Source organism: Balaenoptera ricei, chromosome 6 (assembly GCF_028023285.1).
Source record: "Balaenoptera ricei isolate mBalRic1 chromosome 6, mBalRic1.hap2, whole genome shotgun sequence".
In the NCBI taxonomy this organism is placed as follows: Eukaryota; Metazoa; Chordata; class Mammalia; order Artiodactyla; family Balaenopteridae; genus Balaenoptera; species Balaenoptera ricei.
The window spans coordinates 3,398,595-3,425,712 of NC_082644.1; the positions used below are offsets into that span (position 1 = coordinate 3,398,595).

Sequence of the window (27,118 nt, forward strand, 5' to 3'; positions counted from 1 at the left end):
GTTGTGTAGTTTCATAAAAATACAATGTAGTACATTTTTCTCAGTCCTTAATCTCTCCTCCTTACTTAGAATTAATAGGAAGACGTTTAGGTATGTTTAGATTCAGAATTTTATTTTAAATGGATTTCTGTGCCATAACATAATGTCTGTGATACTGTTACTAAAAATTATGTGTAACAGTCAAATTCTAACAATTTTTGCAACAAGCTCTCATTACATTTTCTTCAAAATAGGAAAAGTTCACATTACATACCATTTTGAACATGATTGTTTGCTTACAAATAATTTACTCTAAAAATGTTATTTTCAAAGAAAATTTATGGGAAATGATAAAGCAACTACAAAAATCTTTACAATAAAATCCAGGATAAAAATATTTTTTTGTGGGTTGAAAATTTATCAACATGTATAGGTGGATTATAAATATATTTTGGCAATCTGATGCGTTCAAGGTCACTTTAAAAGTTGTCTAGTTAAATTACTACAGATATGACGTGTTTGGTGAAACCCAATCTGTAAGTCTGACACCAACAATCATTTCTTCCTGGTAAAACATAGAAATAATTTATCTGAAAACCGTGAGTGCTATGAAGAGTTCGATTTCTTCATAAAGATTCCTTTATAAGTTGGGCTAATCCCTGGAAGGCCTAAAAGCGAACAGAGAGAAGAATTAATAAAATTAGGATGCTGTTTAGGAAAAGTCTGTCATAACTTTAGAAATTCAAACAAAGAGTATCCATCTTAGGTTGAGATCAGACAGTGAAAGGTCAGGATTAACCTCAGTTTTATCTGGGTCAGAGGCCGTCATGTCCACTAATATATGTAGACGGAAGCATATCAGAGTCCCAGGAAAATTTTCAAATCCTTATTTCCTCAAGATCATCATTTTCTCCCAGAACACGAATTATTTTTTTCATATACTCTCTCACCTGCACATGCCTTCTGTATAGTTTCAGTTGTCCATCTCTACGCATATATAACTTATGAAAAGCATATTTAATGACATGAGAAAGCAAGTCAATCAAGAACACACCCGGAGACAACCCATCTCCAAGGATAAGTATACATTCTTCTTACACTTACTGGACTCTTCAGTTTATGGCTCTTCTGTGGGTTCCTGACACACAGTTCTTAGGAACTTGCTTCTTGGTTTCCTGTAATCCTGGTTAAAGCTGGACTTTGTGATTAAGCAATTACTTAACTCTAATCATTAATATTATTCTATTTGACCCTTCCTCAAGAGATAGAGATGGATGGCTTCATGAATTTGTACTATGGCTCATGTTAATTCCATGAGGGAGTGAAAGAGGTTCTCTTTTTAACGTGTTGATAATTTGCCAACACTGTTGAGCAGGTCTGACATGTATTCATGAAAGCAATAAAATTCAACTCCAATTTGGTCACATCATTTGTCTATAGAAGTCTGGCAACTTCTTTGAATGGTAGTTTGTGACTTTCCAACTAATACCCATTTTGCAGAAACCCAAGAAGATATCAAATAATGTTGTAACTCCCAAAATGAACACAAAAAATAAATGGATATCTAGTTTTACTCTAAAGAGAATATTGTACTCACCATGTCCATCTGCTCTGGAGAAGCTAAAGAGAAGGATGCTCTGAAGTAGGGGCAAGGAGCCGAACTATCAAGGTAGAAGTTGTATCCAGGAAGCATGAATATCTAAGAGAGTTTATGGAAAACACGTGATGTACCATTAAAGAAAACTAAAAGGAAATATAGGTGAATCTAAGCTCAGAGTGGAGGATGACTTTTAAACTTAAAAAGCAATGAAAGAAATCACAAGAGAAAAATCAATTTATGTAAAATTACTGCATGTCGTACAATAAAACTAAAAGCATAGAAATCAGTGTTTACAATAAATACAGCAATTCTACCTCTTCTCCATATATTATAAAGAATGCACAGAAACAGAGGAAAAACTTTACAATGGACAAGGACAGCTTATTCAAGAAATAGAAATGGTAATAAACATGAATAAATGTTTAACATAACTAGAAAAGTAAAATAAATCCAAACAATGAAATATCATTTTAAAAAATATTTTATTTTATTTCATTTTTTAAGTTAAACTGTAGCTGATTTACAATGTTGTATTAGTTTTGGGTATACAGAATAGTGATTCAGTTATACATATGAGTATATGTATATGTATATCTATCTCTCTATCTTTTCTTTTTCATATTCTTTTCCCTTATAGGTTATTATAAAATATTGAGTATAGTTCCCTGTGCTATACAGTAGGATCTTGTTGGTTACCTATGTTATACATAGTAGTGTATATATGTTAATCCCAAGCTCCTAATATATCCCTTCCCCCCTTTCCCCTTTGGTAACCATAAGTTTGTTTTCTATGTCTATGGGTTTATTTCCATTTTATCAATAAGTTCACTTGTATAATTTTTTTAGATTCCACATATAGTGATATCATATGATGTTTGTTTTTTTTTTTCTGTCTGACTTCACTTTGTGTGATAATCTTTAGGTCTATCCATGTTGCTGCAAATGGTATTATTTCATTCTTTGTCTATGGCTGAATAATATTCCATTGGGTATATGTACCGCATCTTCTTTATTTATTCATTTTTCAATGAACATTTAGGTTGCTTCCATGTCTTGGCTATTATAAATAGTGCTGCAATGGAACATTGGGGTGCATTTATCTTTTTGAATTATACCTTTCTCCATATATATATTCCCAGGAGTGGGATCCCTGGATCATATGGTAACTCTATTTTTAGTTTCTTAATGAACCTCCATACTGGTTGCACCAATTTAAATTCCCACCAACAGTGTACGAGGGTTCCCTTTTCTCCACACCCTCTCCAGCATTTATTATTTGTAGACTTTTTGATGATGGGCATTCTGTCTGGTATGAGGTGATATCTCATTGTAGTTTTGATTTGCTTTGCTCTAATAATTAGCGATATTGAGCATCCTTTCATGTGCCTGTTGACCATCTATATATCTTCTTTGGAGAAATGTCTTTTTAGGTCTTCTGCCCAATTTTGGATTGGGTTATTTGTGTGTGTGTGTGTGTGTGTGTTTTATATTGAACTGTATGAGCTGTTTCTATACTTTGGAAATTAATCCTTTGTCTGTCACATCACTTGCAAATATTTGTTCCTATTCCGTAGGTTGCCTTTTTGTTTTCTTTATGGTTTCATTTGCTGTGCAAAAGCTTTTAAGTTTAATTAGGTCCCATTTATTTATTTTTGTTTTTATTTCCATTACTCTAGGAGACAGAGCAAAAATGACATTGCTGTGATTTATGTCAAAGAGTGTTCTGCCTGTTTTACTCTAGGAGTTTTATAATATCCAGTCTTACATTTAGGTCTGTAAACCATTTTGAGTTTATTGTTGTATATGATCTTCGAGAATGTTCTAATTTAATTCTTTGGCATGTAGCTGTACTGTTTTCCTAGCATCATTTATTGTAGAGACTGTCTTTTCTCCATGGTATATTCTTGCTCCTTTGTCATAGATTAATTGACCATAGGTGCGTGGGTTTATTTCTGGGCTCTCTATACTGTTCCATTGATATATATTTCTGTTTTTGTGCCACTACAATACTGTTTGGATTACTGCAGCTTTGTAGTGTAGTCTGAAGTCAGGGAATGTGACTCCTCCAGCTCCATTCTTCTTTCTCAAGACTGCTTTGGCTGTTAGGGGACTTCTGTGTTTCCATACAAATTTTAAAATTATTTGTTCTAGTTCTGTGAAAAATGACCTTGGTAATTTGATAGGGATTTCACTGAACTTGTAATTGGCCTTGGATAGTAAAGTCATTTTGACAATATTGATTCTTCCAATCCAAGAACATGGTGTATCTTTCCATCTGTTTGTGTTGTCTTCAATTTCTTTCATCAGCATTTTATAGGTTTCCAATTACAGGTCTTTTGCCTTTTTAGGTAGGTTTATTCCTAGGTATTTTATTCTTTTAGATGTGATGGTAAATGGGATTTTCCCCTTAATTTCTCTTTCTGATCTTTTGTTGTTAGTGTATAGAAATGCAACACATTTCTTTGTATTTATTTTGTATCATTCAACTTTACTGAATTCATTGATGAGCTCTAGTAGTTTTCTGGTAGTATCTTTAGGATTTTCTATGTATAGCATCATCTCATCTGCAAACAGTGACAGTTTTACTTCTTCTTTTTCAATTTGGATTCCTTTTATTTCTTTTTCTTCTCTGATTGCTGTGTCTAGGTCTTCCAAAACTTTGTTGAATAAAAGTGGTGAGTGTGGGCATCCTTGTCTTGCTCCTGATCTTAGAGGAAATACTTTCAGATTTTCACTGTTGAGTATGATGTTAGCTGTGGGTTTTTCATATATAGCCATTATTATGTTAAGGCGTGTTCCCTCTATACCCACTTTCTGGAGAGTTTTTATCATAAATGGATGTTGAATTTTATCAAAAGCTTTTTTGTCTCTATTGAGATGATCATATGGTTTTTATTCTTCAATTTGTTAACGTGGTGTGTCACACAGATTGATTTGTGGATATTGAAAAAAACTGCAAAAAATACAAACATGTGGAGGCTAAACAATATGCTACTAAACAACCAATGAATCACGGAAGAAATTAAAGAGAAAATAAAAAAATACCTAGAGATAAATGAAAATGAAAACATGATGATCCAAAACCTATGGGATGCAGCAAAATTAGTTCTAAGAGGGAAGTTTATAGTAATACAGTCGTACCTCGGGAAATAAAAAATCTCAAATAAACAACCTAACCTTACACCTAAAGCAACTAGAGAAAGAAGAACAAACCAAACCCATAGTTAGTAGAAGGAAAGAAATCATAAAGATCAGAGCAGAAATAAATAGAGACTAAGAAGACAATAGAAAAGATCAATGAAAGTAAAATGGAACCCGGGTCTCTGACTCACGGCAGGAGGAGAGGAGGTTATAGACCCCTTTTTTGAAAACTGTGAGTGAGTCAGAACTAAGCTGGGTTGTGTTAAGTCTTTGAGATTGTTGTCTAGTAAAATCATGACATTCAGAACTTTAAGAAACTGCTTGTTTTTTCATGGTGTAAATCTGGCCCCTGGTTGTTGAAGTTAGATGAGCTGGGAATGAAATGATTTGGGGGCATTCTGGGGAGAAAATTTCAAGGCAGAAGATGAATTTGTTTGTTTTTTTTTTTTGTCCTGATTAACAATGAAATGAAAACCATCATTTCTGCCAATATTGTGGAACAGTTTAGGGATGTGCCAGAAGCAAGTTTCTGTAGAGAAGGAGGGGATGGTAGTAATCTCCTTGCAAGATAACCAAAATTTGGGCTAAGGCAGCAGTGATAGAGATTACTTAGAAAAGGTAAAGGTACGTGCAACAGGGTATATGGAATAAAAGAAAGGGACTGAAAAAAAAATGACAATAAATATGAAGTCTGTATCCTTAGCTCCTAGTTCAGGGATACACACAAACAGCCACTCATCAAATGTGCTGGAGAATAATGGCATTGATAAGAAAGCAAAAAAAAAAAGTAATAAAACTGATTTATTGTACTAAAATGCACTTAGATGAGTTAAGTCATTTAAGTATTTATTAAGCACTTTCTATGTGCTGTTATTAGCATTAAAACAATTCATAAAGCATGAGTCCTGCGGTCAAGTACGATGATTACAGGGAATGAGTGACTTTCCCAGGGGAGTGGATTGGCTCTCGGGTCCAGGCAGCCAGTTCCCAGCTCTGACCTCTAGACTGTCTCTTATGCTCTAGCACAGGAGTTTGCCAACAACAACACGATCTGTTCTTTGTACTCACTGCCTCAAGACAAAAGTGATATTAGAAACAGAACTTGGTGTTTACAAAAGAGTGACGAACATGATAAAGGAATTAATTAATGGAGAACGGTTGATTGATTTTGTAAATTGGAAAGCTACACAGAAGCATATTTAGATGTCTCAGCTTAATTAGTGCCTCTGAATGAAATCTAAGTAGACTTATGATTTAAGTACAAAAGGAGGAAAAAAAACCTAGAAGAAATCCTTGCGGGCTAATTTTAAGTGAAAAAAACAGTATATAAACTTTTCTGTGTAATTTTAATCATGTAACATAATTGCAGAGCATTATTAAAAAAAAAAACCCCAGACTAAAAAATGGGCAGAAGACCTGAATAGATGTTTTTCCAGAGAAGAAATGCAGATGAACAACAGGTACATGAAAAGATGCTAAACATCACTAATCAACAGGGAAATGCAAATCAAAACCACAATGAGATATCACCTCACACCTGTAAATATAGCTATTAACAAAAAGAACACAAATAACAAGTGTTGGCGAGGATGTGGAGAATAGGGAACCCTCCTCCACTGTTGGTGGGAGTGCAAATTGGTGCAGCCATTTTTGAAAACAATATTGAGGTTCCTAAAAATCTAAAAATAGAGCTACCATATGATCCAGCAATCCACTCCTGGGTGTATATCTGGAAAAAAGAAAACACTAATTTGAACAGATACATGCACCCCAATATGCATTTCAGCATTATTTATAATAGCCAAGATATAGAAACAACCTAAGTGTCCATCAACAGATGAATGGATAAAGAAGATGTGGTATGTGTGTATACGCACACACACACACACACACACACACACACACACACACACACTCAATGGAATACTACTCAGCCATAAAAAAGAAAGAAGTCCTGCCATTTGTGACATGAATGGACTTGAGGGGTATTATGCCTCGTGAAACAAGTCAGAAAAAGAGAAATAACATGTTATCACTTATATGCAAAATCTAAAAAAATAAAATGAATAAATACAACAAAAAGAAACAGGCTCACATATAATACAGAACAAGCTAGTTGTTATCAGTGGGAAGAGGGAAGGGAGGAAGGACAAGATAGGGGTAGAGGATTAAGAGGTACAAACTATTATGTATAAAATAAAGAAGATACAGGATTTATTATACAGCACAGGGAATACAGCCAATATTTTATAATAACTTTAAATGGAGTCTAATCTTTAAAAATACTGACTCACTATGGTATATACCTGAAACTAATGTAATATTGTAAATCAACTATACTTTAATAAAAAAATAATTTCATAGCCAAAATACTAGATGGATACAACCTCTTCAAGAAAATGTATCGCAAGTGGTCATAAAATCTGGGTGGTAAAATTATGGGCTATTTAAAAATTTTTCATTCTGCTTTAATGAAGTATAATGCTATCATGAGTATGCTTTACTTTCATAATCAGGAAAAAAAAATCCTTCTATTGTAAATACTAATGGCTTATATTTATCAAGCATTTACTATATGCCAGGTATTAGTCTAAGTGCTTTATCCATATTGACTGCTTTCATCATAGCAACCCTAAGAGGGAGGGATTCTTATTATCTGCATTTTCCAGATGAAACTCAGGAAGGGCAACTCATCCAGTGCCACATATCAGGGCAGGGCTGGAGCTAGGATTCACACCCAAGGACGTGACTCCAGAGAGTATGCTCTTAGCCACTAAGCTAATCAGTAGCTGAGCTGAATGACTGTATTTCCCCTAGTTTAGACCAGGAGACTAATTCTGTAACCCAAAATCTATTATGATCTTAGTAAGGAGATAATATATCTGGTAGGCAAACATTATGCCTTGGGTTGGCGGGCAGTGATAAACATCTCTCACCATTTTTATTAAGATATTACTTTAAAGAAAAAATATAGATTTTCTTCCTGTTTTACCTCTTTCTTAAAGGCTTTCTCTTCGATCAGTTTTCTTACATCATGAAGGCCCTTAATTTTAACCCATAAAAACATTCCAGCAGTAGGAACATGCCATTCTGCCAAACCTACAAACAAAAGAAGAGAAGAAATATTTCCCGAGACCATTTTTGATGATGTCAACTATATCGCTGAAATGACAAATTGCAGTAACTGTAAACTAGTATTTCCAAAAAAGTTCCTTTGGTGATAGCATTTTTAAAAAATACAGTTTTAGGAGTCCTGAAAATTGGTGTTCTGAGTTTTATTTTTAAAAGTGAGGGGAGGGTTTGAAAGGGAGAGAGGGGACTCGTGTATATTTCTGATTTTAGTGGGTCTCAGGGCAGTGCAGGAAATCCAGTGCCATGCCCACCTCCCTTTCTTAGAACTGTCCCTAAGCCAAACGTGGCTCTTTCAATTTTAGAAGAGGATTCCTCAACTCTTTCTAGAGCCTTCTAGTGTTTCAATAAATCCTATCATTTACATAATCGTTCAGAACTCCAATGAATTGAAGTTTTTATCGCAATGTAATTAAGAAGTACTTAAAATTCAGGAATTCCTGGTGTATTTGTAGGCTTTATATTTCATTGAATATAAGGATAGAGAAACCAAGAAGGAAAAAGAGTTATTTTGATTTTGATTATTACCTTTAAAAAAAAAAACCTTGATGTTGATTAAAACCTTTTTTTCAACTTCACTATAGGAAGTGGTAGAATAGTACTCTTATCAAAAAGATAGTGATTGTGTTTTTACCAGGACTACATAGGGAACAAGATATGAGGGAAATAAGAAGTGAATACTTTGTATTTACTATTATTCCTACAAAAGGCATTTTCAGTGGTGTAATTAAAGCCAGGTAATTCACTTTACTTTCTTCCTTAATAGAAAATAAAATCTAAAGCATTCTGAAATCAAATTAGCAATAGAAATACTAATGATTAATGAGGTTAATGATTAAAAGACAAATCATCTGTAATGAGAAATCCACCTTAGAGTGTACTTAGTTTGTACTATTGTACTATTTTGTCTTTATAGAGTCTAGTTAGAAAAGGAATATGTTATGTCATAATTCCTTTTCTATTTGGAGCAAAATTTTGAAAACCTTTTGAGTACAGATATTATTTAGCTTTAAGTAGATTATTGCTGGTATTAGACTAATTAGCCATTTTTCTTTAAACCACAGATTCTTTGCAGCAGTCAAGTATAGTAGAAATGCGTAGAATTGTGCCAGGGTTTGTGCTGTTACTTCTGAGATTATTTATAAGGTAACATTTTCTTGACAAGAATACTCCTGGGCCCTGTTTCCTTCCCCAGGGTTATTAACAATACTCTGTGGTGTGTATCACTCACTCATATAAGGGCTACGGTTCATCCCAGGACAGGATATAAGTTCCACTCACCACTTAACCACTTGTCTGCAGCTGCCAATAATGCATCCCTTTGCTTTCTATAGAAATCAATAACCCTAAAAGAACAATAAAACAAAAAGGTGTGTTTAGTACATTGATTGCAGAAATTAAAAGGCTCTGAAGTCCAGTCTGTAAGAATCTGTTTTCTATCTTGATGAAAATGTTGAATTCTTGATGAGGGAATAGAAGCATATTTATTTGACCTGTTGGGTGGTAAACTTTTTACCATTGTGGTTTTTCCATTATTTTGGAATAATTCAAAAATGAAAATTAATAGACTGAAGTCCATTTCTATATAAAGTATGGAACCTAAAATACAATACCTGTCTACATGAGCCAGGAAGCCCTCTTCTCCCCATTGGTACAGAAGCTGTGATACCAGGAGCTAAAAGGGATGAGACAGTAATAAGGTCATCATTCATCCTCTAAAATGTGCTTTTTGCCCAAACATAAAAGCAAACCACTCTTGATCATGTGCAAGCCACCCTCAGAGGATGCTACAAGCTGCACCAAGCTTTGTAGAGCTAGCGATTTATAATAAGGTTGATTATTAACAATGACAAGAATAATAGTAAAAATAACAAATATTTATATGGTCCTTCCTATGTGCCGGAAACTGCTGTACCATATGAACGTATTTCAGCTAAGTTGATCTTCGTAATACCCTTATTAGGCAGGTCATTTCTAATCTACTGAGGAAGAGACTGAGGCACGAGGTGAAGTTAAATTTCCTGAGGTCACTGCTCCTCAAAGAGCCTGGACTTAAATCAGACTGTGCAGCCTGAGATCCACCCAACAACTGCCGCCCTGGATGGTCTCTAAATATAAAACACATACAGTCGTAGAGGGTTTCTACAGGCGTGTGCTCCATTCGCCATGTTTCTGTTTGGCTGAAGGCTTCCCTAAGCTGTGCGGCTGACAGGGTCTTGGTGCTCCGGCCTGGTGTCAGGCCTGAGCCTCTGAGGTGGGAGAGCCAAGTTCAGGTCATTGGACCACCAGAGACCTCCAGGCTGCACATAATATCAATCGGCAAGACCTCTCCCAGAGATCTCTGTCTCAATGCTAAGACCCACCTCTACCCAATGGCCAGCAAGCTCTAGTGCTGGACGCCCCATGCCAAACAACTAGTAAGACAGGAGCACAACCCCTCCCATTAGCAGAGAGGCTGCCTAAAATCATACTAAGTTCAATCACACCTCAAGAAACAAGAAAAATCTCAAATAAACAAGAAGAAAACAATAGCAAAGATCAATAAAACTAAAAGCTTGTTCTTTGAGAAGATAAAAAAAATTGATAAACCACTAGACACACTCATCAAGAAAAAAAGGGAGAAGACTCAAATCAACAGAATTAGAAATGAAAAAGGAGAAGTAACAACTGACACTGCAGAAATACAAAGGATCATGAGAGATTACTACAAGCAACTATATGCCAATAAAATGGACAACCTGGAAGAAATGGACAAATTCTTAGAAAAGCACCACCTTCCAAGACTGAACCAGGAAGAAATAGAAAATATAAACAGACCAATCACAAGCACTGAAATTGAAACTGTGATTAAAAATTTTCCAACAAACAAAAGACCAGGACCATATGGCTTCACAGGCGAATTCTTTCAAACATTTAGAGAGGAGCTAACACCTATCCTTCTCAAACTCTTCCAAAATACAGCAGAGGGAAGAACGCTCCCAAACTCATTCTACGAGGCCACCATCACCCTGATACCAAAACCAGACAAAGATGTCACAAAAAAAGAAAACTACAGACCAATATCACTGATGAACATAGATGTAAAAATCCTCAACAAAATACTAGCAAATAGAACGCAACAGCACATTAAAAGGATCATACACCATGATCAAGTGGGGTTTATCCCAGGAATGCAAGGATTCTTCAATACACGCAAATCAATCAACGTGATACACCATATTAACAAACTGAAGGATAAAAACCATATGATCATCTCAATAGGTGCAGAAAAAGCTTTTGACAAAATTCAACACCAATTTATGATAAAAACTCTCCAGAAAGTAGGCATAGAGGGAACTTACCTCAACATAATAAAGGCCATGTATGACAAACCCACAGCCAACATCATTCTCAATGGTGAAAAACTGAAACCATTTCCTCTAAAATCAGGAACAATACAAGGATACCCACTCTCACCACTGTTATTCAGCATAGTTTTGGAAGTTTTAGCCACAGCAAGCAGAGAAGAAAAAGAAATAAAAAGAATCCAAATTGGAAAAGAAGAAGTAAAGCTGTGACTGTTTGCAGATGACATGATACTATACACAGAGAATCCTAAAGATGCTACCAGAAAACTCCTAGAGCTAATCAATGAATTTGGTAAAGTAGCAGGATACAAAATTAATGCACAGAAATTTCTTGCATTCCTATGCACTGATGATGAAAAATCAAAGAGAAATTAAAGAAACACTCCAATTTACACTGTTAGGAATAAACCTACCTAAGGAGACAAAAGACCTGTATGCAGAAAGCTATAAGACACTGATGAAAGAAATTAAAGATGATACAAACAGATGGAGAGATATACCATGTTCTTGGATTGGAAGAACCAACATTGTGAAAATGACTATACTACCTAAAGCAATCTACAGATTCAATGCAATCCCTATCAAACTACCAATGGCATTTTTCACAGAACTAGAACAAAAAATTTCATAATGTGTATGGAAACACAAAAGACCCCGAATAGCCAAAGCAATTTGAGAAAGAAAAACAGAGCTGGAGGAACCAGGCTCCCTGACTTCAGACTATACTACAAAGCTACAGTAATCAATACAGTATGGTACTGGCACAAAAACAGAAATATAGATCAATGGAACAGGATAGAAAGCCCAGAGATAAACCCATGCACATATGGTCACCTTATCTTTGACAAAGGAGGCAAGCATATACAGTGGAGAAAAGACAGCCTCTTCAATAAGTGGTGCTGGGAAAACTGGACAGCTACATGTAAAAGAATGAAATTAGAACACTTCCTAACACCATATACAAAAATAAACTCAAAATGGATTAAAGACCTAAATGTAAGGCCAGACACTATAAAACTCTTAGAGGAAAACATAGGAAGAACACTGTTTGACATAAATCACAGCAAGATCCTTTTTGACCCACCTCCTAGAGAAATGGAAATAAAAACAAAAATAAACAAATAGGACCTAATGAAACTTAAAGATTTTGCACAGCAAAGGAAACCATAAACAAGACAAAAAGACAACCCTCAGAATGGGAGAAAATATTTGCAAACGAAGAAACTGAGAAAGGATTAATCTCCAAAATTTACAAGCAGCTAATGCAGCTCAATATCAAAATAAAAAACAAACAACCCAATCCAAAAATGGGCAGAAGATCTAAATACACAGTTCTCCAAATAAGATATACAGATTGCCAACAAATACATGAAAGGATGCTCAGCATCACTAACCATTAGAGAAATGCAAATCAAAACTATAATGAGGTATCACCTCACACCGGTCAGAATGGCCATCATCAAAAAATCTACAAACAATAACTGCTGGAGAGGGTGTGGAGAAAAGGGAACCCTCTTGCGCTGTTGGTGGGGATGTAAATTGATACAGCCACTATGGAGAACAGTATGGAGTTTCCTTAAAAAACTAAAAATAGAACTACCATATGACCCAGCAATCCCACTACTGGGCATATACCCTGAGAAAACCATAATTCAAAAAGACATGTACCACAATGTTCATTGCAGGTCTATTTACAATAGCCAGGACATGGAAGCAACCTAAGTGTCCATCGACAGATGAATGGATAAAGAAGATGTGGCACATATATACAATGGAATATTACTTTGCCATGAAAAGAAATGAAATTGAGTTATTTGTAGTGAGGTGGGTGGACCTAGAGTCTGTCATATAGAGTGAAGTAAGTCAGAAAGAGAAAAACAAATACTGTATGCTAACGCATACATATGGAATCTAAAAAAAAAAAAAAAGTTCTGAAAAACCTAGGGGCAGGACAGGAGTAAAGATGCAGACGTAGAGAATGGACATGAGGACACAGGGAGGGGGAACGGTAAGCTGGGACGAAGTGAGAGAGTGGCATGGACATATATACACTACCAAATGTAAAACAGATAGCTAGTGGGAAGCAGCCGCATAGGCCAGGGAGATCAGCTCGGTGCTTTGTGTCCACCTAGAGGGGTGGGATAGGGAGGGTGGGAGGGAGATGCAAGAGGAAGGGGGTATGGGGATATACGTATGCATATAGCCGATTCACTCTGCTGTACAGCAGAAAGTAACACAACATTGTAAAGCAAGTATACTCCAATAAGATGTTTAAAAAAAAAATTAGTTCCAGAAATTGAACAAATGTTATGATAAAAATAAAGAGATAAATTGACAAAAAAACAAACCAATAAACCTCCCCCAAAACACATACAGTCGATACATGAAGTTATACAATATATTCAGAGATTTTCTATCCAAAATGGAAGTTCTAAATGTTGTAAATGGATAGTGAAATTTGATTGATAACAGATACAGAAAATATGGAAAAAGTCCCCAACTTGATAAAACGCGGGGACACGTGCACTTTGTGGAGTGTATAATGTCAAAGAAATGTCCATTCTACATAAACTACACCTTTTGAGTTCTTAGGTAGCAGTCCTGTCCTTATCGTTGGTTCTCAAGATTGCCTTAGGGATGGGTCCAATCATTTCTCAAAGCTTGTGAAGAAATTTATACATTCGCCACAAATAATTTTACTGTATTTAATTAAAATACATTCCAGCCGCTGTTTGTAGGGAGCTTAGCACATGGGCAGTGAAGGCAGACGTCGGGCCACCACGCGGGACTGGAACCCTTGCTCTCAGATTCCAGGACAACGAAGCTAACGGTGTGTTACTTCACCAAACCTCTTCCGTCCTGTCGAGTCCAACACAGTTTTTATGGGATTCCTGAGCTAGATGCCAGGACACAGATGAATAAGATCTCTGACCTTCAAGGAGCTTGGTCTACACTGTGAAACAGCACCAGGTCCATTCAAATCTCTTTTGCCTTTTAGAGCAAACATCTGCTGTGTGTGGTCTCCTAACTGGAACTAGAGATGCAATCAGTGATTTCTCTCCCTGCCATGTTCACTCAGTCTTATTTGCCAACATCTCTTTTGTTTTATGATCTGATTCAAAAAAATTCCTATTTCCTAAGTTGTCCGTACCTGGGCAAAAGTGCTGGGATGCATTGTTGAAACTTGTATGTGTAAAACAATTCTCTCGATCAGGGGCTTTGGACCAGTTATAAACCCTATTCGCAACCTGCACAAAGAGAGAAAAGGCACAATACCAACCCTGCATTAACAATTAATACCATGTTAGTGATTTCATGGGGGAGAATTTTGTGACCTGGGGACAAACACAGACAGTTAACACATTCTAATAAAACTACTTATTTAAAATACACATTTAAACTTAATTGTACACTTAAAATAGACTATGTATTTCTAAATGTGCTCTTTCGTAGATGTAACCAAAAACCTGACCAGTCCCCCTACAGCTATAATTTAATGGCCAAGTATCTTTGACCACAGGGGACAGATTGGGAGAAAAGCCTGGTATTAATAGTCAGTCAAATGGGGAATACAAGCATCTTAAATGAGAAGAAGTGTTTGCACTAAAAGATGCTGAGGTGCAGCCTCTGTCGCCTGTAGATGCAGCCTGAAGGCACAGCCAGGGCCTTACCCAGAGGACAGGACTTTGGAAAAGGAGTCAGCTCGGATGACACGCCCATCAATGTCCATGGAGAGAAAAGTCGGTGCCCAGGGCTGGAAATGGAAGAAAAATACTGTTGGTTTGGGAAGTCTGTTAGAGACCGTATCCCTACTTTGTGCAGAGAGTGGGGAGGAATGGATTTGGAGAACAGTAGGAAAAACATCCTTTTTCTTGTCTTCATCTCAGCCCTTTAAAATGGCGTAAGAACCAGAGATGCATGTTCTTCTATTCGTATCTGCCGATCTTCACGGCTTTTCTGTCAAACACACACACACACGTCCTCTCACTTGCTCACGATGCCACTTCCGTGAGTTTAGGGAAACCTCACACCAGACCTCCTTGTCCCAAGGCTTGAGATCCAGGATGAACAGATTTCGAGGAAGGATTCAAGAAAAACTAGTTTGGAAAAGACCAAAACGAAGAGGGCCATCAGCATTCTGATGCTGAGGGCTGTTAAGAGAATGCTGACTCTTAGACCAACTAGAAACACAAAAAAGGTGCAAATGAAGACGAGCAGTGTAGTCGGTGTGCAATGCTGAAACTTCCATATTTACTTCACAGGTAAATGCCAACGAGAAAGGGGGCCATGGTCGTGTTGAAGGTGGGTGGCAGGCAGACATGGTATTCAGGCCAACTAGATAAAAAGCCAAGAGTTCTGTTTCTTCTCCGTAGATATCAAGTGGGGACTGAGTCCCTGTGTTTGCTCAGTGCAGCCCTGAGAGCAAATACAGTGTTGGATTTTGAGGAATTGGGCATTGGGAGTGTGTACCACTACCGTTGTCTCCTAGGAAACCATGCTTGTCCACAGTGGTGTACGTATATAGTGGGAAGGGATGTAAAAGTCCATCATTCTGCAGGTAAGTCCCCGGCCCTAAGTGACAGGGATGGCAAGTGGGCAGCATGATGCTAGGAACGCCCCTCCTCTGCCCACCGCCACCTCACTGACTGAGCGCGGCCCTCCTTCTCCTTCAGCCTGGGCACAGCTCCCAAGTCCTCGGCCCATCAGCCACCCCCGAGAGACCGAGGTTGACACCCAAGGAGACGCCCACTGCATAACCCTGGTCCGATGTCTAGGGAACCACGGTCTGGATTTGGAGTCCAGACGACCCTCACCCTTGACTCACTCGACCCTCCACGTGCCTGGCACAGAGAACCAGCCACCGTTCTAAAGGTAAGGGATTTCTGGAAAGAGCAGTAATACCAGAGATGAAAATACTCAGCAGCCCGGCTAAACTCAAATCAGCGCAGTAACCTACAGCCACTTATCTACTGATTGTGGGCTGAGTTGACACGGCACTTACCTTGTTGAACTGCATAAAATAGTAAGGATCGTCTTCTATGATGAGGAAGTCATATTTTCTTGCGAGCTAAAAAAGTTAAAGGAGCATATTTATCGCTTCAGATCGCTCGAAGATGAAAATCACTTGGAATCATAGTTCTTTGTACTCATTCATTCATTCACCCAAGAAGCTACTGAGGGCTCCCTGTCCTAGGAGCAGGATGAAGACAGGAACCAGCCCTGAAAGCTCTGTCCTCAGGGAACTTACATTCTGGTGGGAAAGACAGAACGAACATGCGCCAGTGGATAGTGAACAGAGGACGATTAGGAGGGAGGCTTTGAGGGCTGGGCGGAAGGTTAAAGAGGGTCATGTTTGAGAGAGAGAGAGTGACACGGAAGCTCCAGGAGAGCTCAGGCTGGCAGGAAGGCTCAGGTGTGCAGATGACGGGGGAGAAGATTTTACACTGAGGGACCAGGGGCGAAGGCCCTGGGGGTGAGAAAATACTTGGCATGTTTAAGGGATAGACGTTTGTAGAAGGCATAGGTGTGTAAGGGACGGAAGGAAGGCTGTGTAGCTGCAACAAGAAGGATGTGGGAGACCCTAGCCTGAGAACCAAGGCCCAGGTCGCATCACCGTGCGTGGCAGGTGAAGGACTCTCATCTTCTTTCAAGTGCGGGGAAGCAGCTGGAGAAGGGCTTGTAGATCTACACTGGAACAGGAAGGACGCCACGAGCCGGGGGAGGAGCTGTGAGGAGGGGGGCAGTCACAGGGTCCGGGAGGGCGGGCGGCCGAGGGGACGGTGGGTTTGGATAACGTTGGTGGTGGGAGCCACGGGATGGATTGGAGGTGGGGATGAGGGGAAGACAGAAGGAAGAGAGGGGAGGAAGAGGTGAGTTTAACACTACACCAACCGTAACATCTCTTTCAACCAAAATATCAATTAAAGGGAAAGGAAAACCTCATAGTCAGCAAGAGCACAATAGTTTCTTTAAATTCATGGGGACCCTTTTATTAAAAATCAGCTTCCTTGAGAGCGAGAGGCTAATCAGAGAAGGAACTTGCAGAGCACTCTTCTAAAGAGTCAGAACAAAACAAGAGCACAGCCACATAGCACATTCTTTGAAAATACCTCATAGATTTCCTTTTTGCGGTTAGTTGTTAATGAGTTCCCGGCAGGGTTGTTGCCATTTGGGACAGTATAAAGAAATTTGGGGGTGTTTTTCTCGGGGTTCTTTGAATCTTCTGGTTTCCATCTGGAAAGTATTTCTCTGAGGGAGTCTGGAATAATCCCGTGTTCATCACTGGAAATGTTAATCATGTTGCAGCCCAGAGGCTGCACCTGTGGAGGACAGGAGGAAAGAAAAGCCAAGACTCAGACATGGTACAAAATATCCTAGTCACTGGTTCTTACAGTAACGAAAATGTTACCGTTTATACCCTTAAACACAAACCTGCACTCAGCGCTACACCCAAGGGCTGAGGTTGTATTTTCTGATTCCATTGTTGCCCCAGTTAAGCTTCCATTATGGTTCAAAAATATCCCCTGTCAATTCCTAGAGGAAGGGTAGACTTCCCTGCTCATATATGTCAGGCTTGGCCAGGGGTCTTGGCTTTGGTCAATAAATTGCGTGCAGAAGTGATGGGTGTTCCTTCCAAGCAGAAGCTTTAAAGCCCAGCTTGTGTCTCTCGTTCCCTGTCCCCTCTGCTCTAAGACTGGCAGCGGTCCAGATGACGCTGCTTCTGTCACTCTGGGGCCTGGGATGAAGATGGCCTGGCACAGAGCTCGGGGGCCTGACCGTGGACACAGCGTGTGAGAGAAAGACAGGACTTTGCAGCCATAGGCCAGTGAGATAAGGAGTCAGCTATTCCACAGCATAACCCAGCCTCTTCTGACTGTATCATCTTTATAATTATGGTTAGAGCTGCTTCATAAAGTGGGAGTTTATTAAGGAATTTTTTTACAAAGTAAATTAATCATATAAAGCATCTGTGATGCTAATACGTAAAATAGTTATAAGCAGAGGTGATATTCCACATACTGGACAAGTGGTGTAGCGTGGGCACTGCAGATACATCCTGTAGGCCCCGTGCCAGGCCAGCATTGGCTCTGTACCACGGGGGGTTCAGGGTGGTCTTAGGAGACGGCCAGGGGAGCCACGGAGCATAATGGCAGTGGCTCATCAAGGCATGTGGAAGTATTTCAATACTGTACCAGTTGCAGAGGCTGAAGTTGAAAGTAGTGGCCTTGCTTATAGACACAGTTTTATAAAAGTCTTGTATTTTTGTGTTGTATGTTCATAAAGAAAAAATTGGGACTTATTAATAACAAGCAAAGGAAACCATCAACAAAATGAAAAGACAACCTACAGACTGGGAGAAAATATTTGCAAACAATGCAACCGATGAGGGATTAATTTCCAAAGTATACAAACAGCTCATACAGCTCAATATCAAAAAACAAAAAAGCAAAAAATAAACAACCCAATCAAAAAATGGACAGAAGACTGAAGTAGACATTTCTCCAGAGAAGACATACAGATGGCCAACAGGCACATGACAAGATGTTCAACATCCATAATTATTAGAGAAATGCAAATGAAAACTGCAATGAGGTACCACCTCAAATGAGTCAGAATGCCCATCATCAGAAAGTCTACAAATAATAAATGCTGGAGAGGGTGTGGAGAAATGGGCCTCTGACATTGTTCGTGGGAATGTAAATTGGTGCAGCCACTATGGAGAACAGTATGGAGGTTCCTTAAAAGACTAAAAGTAGAGCTACCATATGATCCAGTGATCCCACTCCTGGGCATATATATGGAGAAAAGTATAATTCAAAAAGATACATGCATCCTAATGTTCATAGCAGCACTATTGACAATAGTCAAGACATGGAAGCAACTTAAAATGTCCATCAACAGATGAATGGATAAAGAAAATATGGTACATATATACAATGGAATATTACTCAGACATAAAAAAGAATGAAATAATGCCATTTGCAGCAATATGGATGGACCTAGAGATTATCATACTAAGTGAAGTAAGTCAGAGAAAGACAAACATCATATGATAGCACTTATATGTGGAGTCTAAGACAAGGATACAAATGAACTTATTTACAAAACAAACAGACTCACAGACATAGAAAACAAACTCATGGTTACTAAAGGGGAAAGGTGGGGAGGGATAAATTAGGAGTTTGGGATTAACATATACATACTACAATATATAAAATAAATAAACAGCAAGTTCCTACTGTATAGCACAGGGAAGTATATACTCAATATCTTGTAATAACCTATCATGCAAAAGAATGTGAAAAAGAACAGATATATATATATCTGAATCACATTGCTGTATACCTGAAACTAACATGACATTGTAAATAAACTATATTTCAGTAAAAATTAAGAAAAAAACCCCAATAATTGAGTGAAGTTCTCAGAAAAAAAATGCAAACACATATATTAGTAGTCAAATGTAGACTTATGCACTGAGAATAATCCAGACCCTACTTATGGCAAATTTAAAAGGTCTTAGACTTTAAAAACACATCAACATGAATAAAACAAGTTGATATTGGGCCATGAGATAAACACACATGGACCGTCATTATATTCCCTCACAGTGTGGCATTGGTTTCTGTTTGGGCGTGTGAAAACGTGTGTGCATCGTGCTATTTACATAGACACAAGTTTTACATTTACAGGCATTGTGTAATCTTACATCTTTGGAGTTTCGGAAAATAATGAATAATTAGTATCCAGTGATTAAGGCCATTATTTTACTTTAGTTTTTAAAATTGTGGTAAAATATATATAACAAAAACTCTGCCATTTTAACGTGTGGGATTTAGTGGCATTAATTACGTTCATAATGTGTGCATCTCTCACTATCAATTTCCAAAATCTTTTCATCACTCCAAACAGAAACCCTGTAGTCATTAAGCAACAACTCCCCATTTCCCCCTCCCCCAGGCCCTGGTAACCTCTCATCAACTTTCTGTCTCTATGAATTTGCCTATTTTTGATATTTAGTACAAGTGGAATCATACAATATTTGTCCTTTTGTGTCTGGCTTCTTTCTTTGAGCCCCTGCAGTGATGGGCAGTGCTTTACTCCTCAGAGAGCTGGTAAGGCTGATGGTTAGACAGTTGTTACATTGAGTTGAAACTGTTTTCCTGTAGTTTCCATCCTTTGATTCCAGTTGTATGAACCTGAGGACATGCACAGACAAATCTAACTCCTCTGTCACGTGGCTAGCTTTAATGTACTTGAGGACAATTCTCATGCCCCCGTGGACTCTTCTCTTTCTGCAGAAAAGAGCATAGTTCCTAAAACAATTCAACCTATGGTATTATTTCCATTTGTTTGTTCACTCTGGTCGCTTTTCTCTGACTGTGCTCCAGTCTGTATTCACATCGACCCAAAAGTATTGTGCCCCCGACAGTGGTGTGTTCTGACCAGGGCACAGCAGAGCAGGTGATCCGACTCCTCGTTCTGGATATCAGAGTCCCATTAATTAAGACTGGAGAGGAAAGTCCTAATCATACCATGTTACTGTACGGTTATTCTCCATTGACATATGATCATCCTTAGGCGTGTGGTAATATAGATGGTAGTGAAAAAAGGTCTTTGTAAATTAAGTCACATTTCAGGTGAAATATTAAGAAATCTGGACATGATTTTGCACAACCCAATTTTAGCACCCCTACATTTAGACTTTGTAAGAAGAAATGTATAAAGCAGAGGGTACATTTCACATATTTTGCATATATTAATGATTCTCCTGTTTAAGAAGAAAGATGCTATTTTATGTTTCAGTGGGCAGATAATTCTCAAGGTGCAGTGGTTTCTTCTTATTTGTTATAAGAAAGAGAGTGGCCTTTTGTAGAAATGTGTACTCACAGCATGAATTGTTCCTGAGTAAATAGGTTCATTTACGAGGATATTATCTCCAGGATTAACGATCATTTCAAATACCTAACAAAAGAAGCATAGGTTAGCTTGGTTAGTTTGGTTTCCAGTCTTAGAAGCCACCACCCCCCCTCTTTTTTTTTGGTTTGGGCTCACTAGGATTCTAGAGAAGGAGTTGGCAAGTTTTCTGTAAATGCCAGATGGGACGTATTTTGTGAGCCCCGGTGTCTCCATTGCAACTACTCATCTCTGCCTCAAGGTGAGAAAGCAGCCGTAGACAATACGTCAGCCGATGGTGTGACTGAGTTCCAATAAAACTCTACTTACAGAATCAGACAAGGGCTGGCTTGGCTCTCAAGCCACAGTTTGCAAACCTCCGTTCTAGGTTTAAAAAATATATATATATATAACTGGTTTGGCTCCTAAAATTCATGTATTCCTTCTTTGAATAATTTAAAAATCTTTGCTCTAAGCCAGGACCTATGGAGGTAAACTGATGAGTATAGCGGGATGGTTTTTACCCTCATGGAGGTGCTAGCCCACTGAAAGCTAGATTCTAATCAAATAACGACTCAGATAAATGCATATGTAAAATCGGTGATAGGCGCTATTACGTATAGATGCCAATGCTCTAAGTGCTCATTGTAGGAGGACTTGGGCACTCAGGGAACTTAGAGCAATCAGGGAAGGCTTCCCTGAGGAAGTGATGAGTAGGAGGAGGGGGTGACAATACGTACACAGTTTGAGAAACTGAAAGAATCCTGTGGCTTGAGGTGGAGTGTGAAGAGGAGAGTGGAAGGAGGTCAGAGGGAAGTGGGCAGAGAGCGTCCCAGGGAGGCCTTTGGGCCAAGTGAGCCCAGTGAGAATTTTAAGTAGAGGGCGGGACCAGGGAGTCAGGTGACCAGACAGGCATTTGAGAAAGTCATTCTGGCTGCAAACTCAAGGTATCAAAAAGGAATGAGAGGGCTTCCCTGGTGGCGCAGTGGTTGAGAGTCTGCCTGCCAAGGCAGGGGACACGGGTTCAAGCCCTGGTCTGGGAAGATCCCACATGCCGCAGAGCAACTGGGCCCATGAGCCACAACTACTGAGCCTGAGTGTCTGGAGCCTGTGCTCCGCAACAAGAGAGGCCGCGACAGTGAGTGGCCCCCGCTCGCCGCAACTAGAGAAAGCCCTCGCACAGAAACGAAGACCCAACACAGCCATAAATAAATAAATTAAAAAAAAAAAAAAGGAATGAGAGTACAGGTGGAGTCTGGGAAGTTTTTAGGCTCATTTGGGAGGTTTTTTGCTGCAGTCCTTGGGAAAGGTAAGGGTGGTCTGGATGGGGTGATGATGGTGGGGCTGGGGAGAACTGCGCGGCATTTAGGAAATCAGAACCAGCAGACATAACTGTGGACTGAGGGGGCGCGAGGAAGGAGAGGTGTCAGGAGGGACCCCTGGATTTCTGGCTGTGCAGGTGGGGAGGTGGTGGGAGGGGTGCCACTGACTGAAAAATACCCCCAACGCTGTCTGTTCTGAGGGAGGAGCAGGTGAGCGTGCTTTGGTCCATCCCAGGCTGGATCAGGTGAGGGGCTGGCTGTGTGGATGTGCAGGGAGCCTGGAGTTAATGGCAATGGACGTGACCGCCTGGGTGCGATGCCCAGCGAAGGTGTGTGTGTGAAGGGGAAGCAGGTGTGGGCGCCCAGCCTCACGGGGCTCCCATGCATAATGGACATGGCAAGGGGGGCAGGGCAAGGAGGAAGGGGAGCATTCCAGAAAGGAGGGGGGCTCAGCAAGGCTAAAGGAGACTCAGAGGTCAGGGAAGACAAGGTCCACAAATCTCGGGGGATCTTGAGGACAATATGATGCCTCGTGACATCAGTAGAGCCACACAAGAGATTTTTCCAGCCTAAATCAGAGGGGTCCATTCTGAGTAAATCTTACATGAGTCAGAGAATAATCCTTTCTCAACTTGTGACATTTCACAATCCCCAGGTCAAGCCTCTCCTCCCTATCATTTTAACAAACTGGATCTCTTGACAGACAGCACGGCCATTATCCATTGAGACAGAAGATGTGACATTTTTTTCCAATTTGGACTAGGATGTTCCATTTACTTTTCCTTCGGAGCTTTTGGCGTTTTATGACAAACAGTATCTTCCTCTGACAAGTTCATTGGTTCAGGATTTACAGGACCTCCTAGGACCAAACAGATCACTGGGTGGCTTGTGTATCATCCATGGATCAGATGAAAACCTCATTACGTACATTTCCCATGTCAGTTAGGGGACATGAGAAAGTCAAATATCCTAAATGAGGAGGGAGGGCTGTTTATTATCTGAGACAGGGACACCTAAAATAATATCCATCCTGGAGAACAAAGTGGGAGAAATATTAAACCAGATTCCCAGGAGGCCTCTGTAACAAGCATGGCTATAAGCCACTGAGTTACTGATGCATTTGGCCATCTGTGCTATCTTCCTCTTTGATATGACTGATGCTGCAACAGGCAAAGAAGAAACTTTCTTGTGCATCTTTCTGGAAAAAGAAAAGGCACATAGTGTTTCTTCCTAAGAAAAGAAATTCACCGAAGTCCTTTTTTTTCCCTACTTGTCTGGGGCATCACAAATATTTCTCTTCAACGATAAAACTGAAACAGCAGCTAATCCTTTTGTTTTTCCTAATTAAGTCCAAAAAGAGGGAGGAAAATTATAGTCTTATTACTTTAATACATTATTATGTAATAATAATTTAATTGAAATTCATTAAAACTAACCAGCTTTCACATTTACATAAAAAAGAAGAGCAAGAAAGCTACTCTGCTTTGAGATAAACAAGAGTCATACTTTAATCTAGATGTGAGGACTGAATATAGAGCCTCTTTATCCAGGACTAATTATTCATGAAAAAGAAAAGAAAAAAAATAGATGAAACAGAGAACCATATATGCAGTCTCTTTGTCGGGGGACCCCCCCCCCCCAGTGGTGGTTACCTCTGTGGAGTCCCTGGAACCCAGGAGAGAGGCAGAGAGACAGAGAGAGAGAGAGAGGGAAAGAGAGAGAGAAAGTAACCCAGAGGAGAAATCAGCCACAGACACAGACATATACGTAGACCTGGAGAAGCACAGCCAAGAGGGAGTCAGGGTACAAGAGGCAGCCGGCACAGACGATGACACCAGCAGACACACAAAGGAATGACGTTTCATCTCAGGGGTATCAGGATACACCCTCGAAGAATTTAAAAGTCATGCATTGAAATGTCATAACCACAAACATAACTGAAATGTAGCCTGAATCTCTGAGCTAGATGAAAGTAAGCAGTGCTCACTAAGCTGCAGGTAGGGGTTGAGTTCTTCCTGAACAGGAATCTTGTCCTAATGACTCAGAGCTCTGGGTCATTGATGGTGGGATCTCTGTTTAAGAGAAATCAGGTTGGTGAATATCTTTAAGTTCCACTTATGATTCTAGGTGAAGACAAGGAAGCCTTCGTAACCCACAGAACACGATGCTCTGTGGCTAAGGGAGAGATGGCCGTCTGGGTGAACGTAGTATTTGATTCTTCCCGCAGGTGCCTTTCCCTCCAGTCTTACCTTACAGAGACCTTCTTGGCTGCCACATGTGACACACATGTCCATTTGTCCTTGGCTGGGTGGATAATGGATGGTGGGAGGATTATGCAATTTTACTTGTAACTGTTTCAGCCAGGATAACAGCTCTGGGAGTCTAAAGCATAAAATGCATTTAAAAATTGACAGTAGTGAGAGTCATAATAATAGTAGACAGGAGCTAAATGGTGGCTTTATAGCAGGCACTTTAAAGGTCCTCAAATGCTTTTTGCCAACATTAATATCTTTACTTAAAAGACAAGGCAACAGACTTAGAGATTAAGAAATCCACATAAAGTTCATCAGTTGGTGATTAAAAGAGCTGAGATTTGAATCTACATCTTTCTCATTCCAAAGCCTGTACTTTTTCTTTTACGTTAGAGCACTCACTGCGTAATTAATTTTTTGTTTCCCTTAGGGAGATTTCTGTAGGATACCTAGAAGTGCAGGTTCAGTAAGTTCTTTGCATCATGGAAAGAAAAGCTTCTGTATACATTATATACAATACAATTCTTATGCACCCAACATGCATTATTCTTCAATCACAGAGCAAACAGGCTTTAATAAAGTATAATTCATAGACACTCTCTAAGTTACCCTTTATCACTGGAAGAAGACCAGCTAAGGAAAGCTTCAGAATATGTGTTCCAGTTGCCTTTATGAGATTAAACACATCTGAACTGAGGGCAACACGCTTACATAGCTGCCTGTTTAGAAAGGGAACATAATCATTAAAAAATTTCCCCAGGACCTAAACTGGCTGCTTCCTGGGTCATCCTTTTCCTCCTTTCTCCTACCCTGCTTCTTCACCTAGCTATCGTCTCTCTCTCTCTCTCTCTTATTCCAGTCTCAGCTCAAATGGTACCTACTTTCAAAAGCCTTCTCTCCCTCTCCTAGTCGTATAAGGTTGGGAAGCAGTCACTAGGGGTCTTAAGCATTCAGTGTTATTGCTGCTATTAATTATTCTTCTAAAGCTCTTCCCCAAACCTTCCTCACTGCTGAATACCCAGTTAAAAAACACACATGTCACTTTATCAGCCGGCTGTAGAATATTGCTCATGAAAATGAACCAACAAGGTTACATTATCTACTGATCAGTACCCAGCACTCTGAGAATACTGCAGTGCTCTCTTCATCATCTCTTCATCAAATTGGATGGTCTCTTTGTTGTCTGTGGTGATAACCGCAGTCTTGAAAGGGAACGTGTTGGGGTTTGGTGCTCCAGTCGCCAGGGAGAGGACAGATTTCGATGACTTGCCCAGTATCTCAGCTACAACAAATAAGGAGGAGAAGAAGAAACACTTTCAGTGAAGACTTTCCTAAACAGAGATGGTTCAGCATGTTGCATTAAAGTCAGTAAGACTTTAAAGTGTAACGATTTCTAGTGATAGAATGCTAGTCCGAAAGAAACATAGAAGATGCCTTTTTTTGTGGACCGACCTCACCGGTGGAGGAACTAAGGAAGAGACACGTGCATCTAAGAAGGCAGAGTGATCAGGCAGACAAGCCAAGGGCCGCAGTAACAGAAAACGGTCTTCCACTCGGCCCGTCCCTGCCCGGCTCCGCGCGCACCCCGCTCTGTCCCGCGAACCCGCCCTCCCCGCTCCGCACGCGCCCGCACGCTGAGCCGAACCCCGAGTCCTGTGCCCGGAAGCGGCCACAGCGTGTCCACAGCGGCCTGCCCTCTCTCTACTGCTGATGGCCCGCCCTCGTGCCCGTTCCAGCGCGGCTTCTGTGCCAGGCCTGCGCAGAGCCGGGCTCAGGCCGCCCCGAGCAGCTCTGCGGGGACCGCCCCCTCCAGTGGGCGAGCAGGGCCGTGACTCACTCATGACTCGAATGGCAGAAGGCTTCCTGGCCGCGCTCGCAGCCGTGATGAACCGTGTGTAATTCATTCTCGGATTCCAAGCGGCAAGCCCCGCCTCAGGTGGCTGAAGACTGGGAAAACCAAGGATCCGCGTCAGTCCTGCCCCCTAACCCCTGCAAGGCCGCCTCTGCTGTCCCCCGCGTGTGGTCCGGCGCGCGGAGCCAGGAGAGGCCGCCGAAGGCCCGGCTGGTGGCTGCGCGAGAGCCTGGTTAGGGTCCGGCCTGGCGCGTAGCGGGACTGGCAAAGTCCACGGGCAGGTTAGGATGCGGGCCCCGCCCGCCCTGCGCGACGCGGCCTATGGCCAGCGGCCGCCCCTCCCGCGGGTTTCCAGCCCTGTGAGCACGCCTCCAGGCCCTTCAGCACGCCCTCTGGCCTCGCCCCTCCCGGCCGATCCCCACCCAGGCCGGGCGTCCAGTGCGTCCCCGCCCCCGGCAGCGCCTCGCGGCCCGTCCCGCCCTCCCCGCCTGCAGACTGGTCTCCGCCCCAGGCCTCGGCTCCGCCTGGAGACCTGGCCACGCGCCTCCAACCTGGCCACCTGTCTCGGCGCAGGAGGCGCGGGGAGGCTGGCCGCCTGC

The 27,118-nt window shown here is 40.5% G+C and overlaps 1 protein-coding gene across 2 annotated transcripts; it reads right to left on the bottom strand.

Moving 5' to 3' along the window:
- Positions 1-91: 91 nt before the first annotated feature.
- LOC132368152 (kynurenine/alpha-aminoadipate aminotransferase, mitochondrial) lies at positions 92-26,894 on the bottom strand. Of its 2 annotated transcripts, XM_059926752.1 has the most exons (13): positions 26,505-26,892; positions 25,781-25,949; positions 24,665-24,797; positions 21,088-21,162; positions 17,307-17,516; positions 16,199-16,264; positions 14,868-14,950; positions 14,348-14,444; positions 9,463-9,524; positions 9,131-9,195; positions 7,713-7,819; positions 1,577-1,678; positions 92-647 (listed from the first exon to the last, which is right to left on the bottom strand). In XM_059926752.1, exons 1-13 carry the CDS (start codon positions 26,569-26,571, stop codon positions 606-608), a joined length of 1,278 nt encoding a protein of 425 aa, XP_059782735.1. In that variant the 5' UTR covers positions 26,572-26,892; the 3' UTR covers positions 92-605. The 2 variants fall into 2 exon arrangements, with proteins under 2 accessions (XP_059782735.1, XP_059782734.1); XM_059926751.1 differs by lacking the exons at positions 92-647; positions 1,577-1,678 and adding an exon at positions 5,550-6,449 and having other exon boundaries at positions 26,505-26,894.
- Between the last annotated feature and the right edge of the window lie 224 nt (positions 26,895-27,118).

Excerpts from the sequence above, each read along its gene's own strand:
- LOC132368152 (XM_059926751.1), bottom strand. The coding sequence starts at position 26,571 with ATGAATTACACACGGTTCATCACGGCTGCGAGCGCGGCCAGGAAGCCT. Across the intron at positions 7,820-9,130 it reads TGCAGACAAGTGGTTAAGTG|GTTTGGCAGAATGGCATGTT; the intron begins GTGAGTGGAACT and ends TTTTGTTTGTAG. Across the intron at positions 6,450-7,712 it reads AGAAAGCCTTTAAGAAAGAG|ATATACACCCAGGAGTGGAT; the intron begins GTAAAACAGGAA and ends TCTTTTTTCCAG.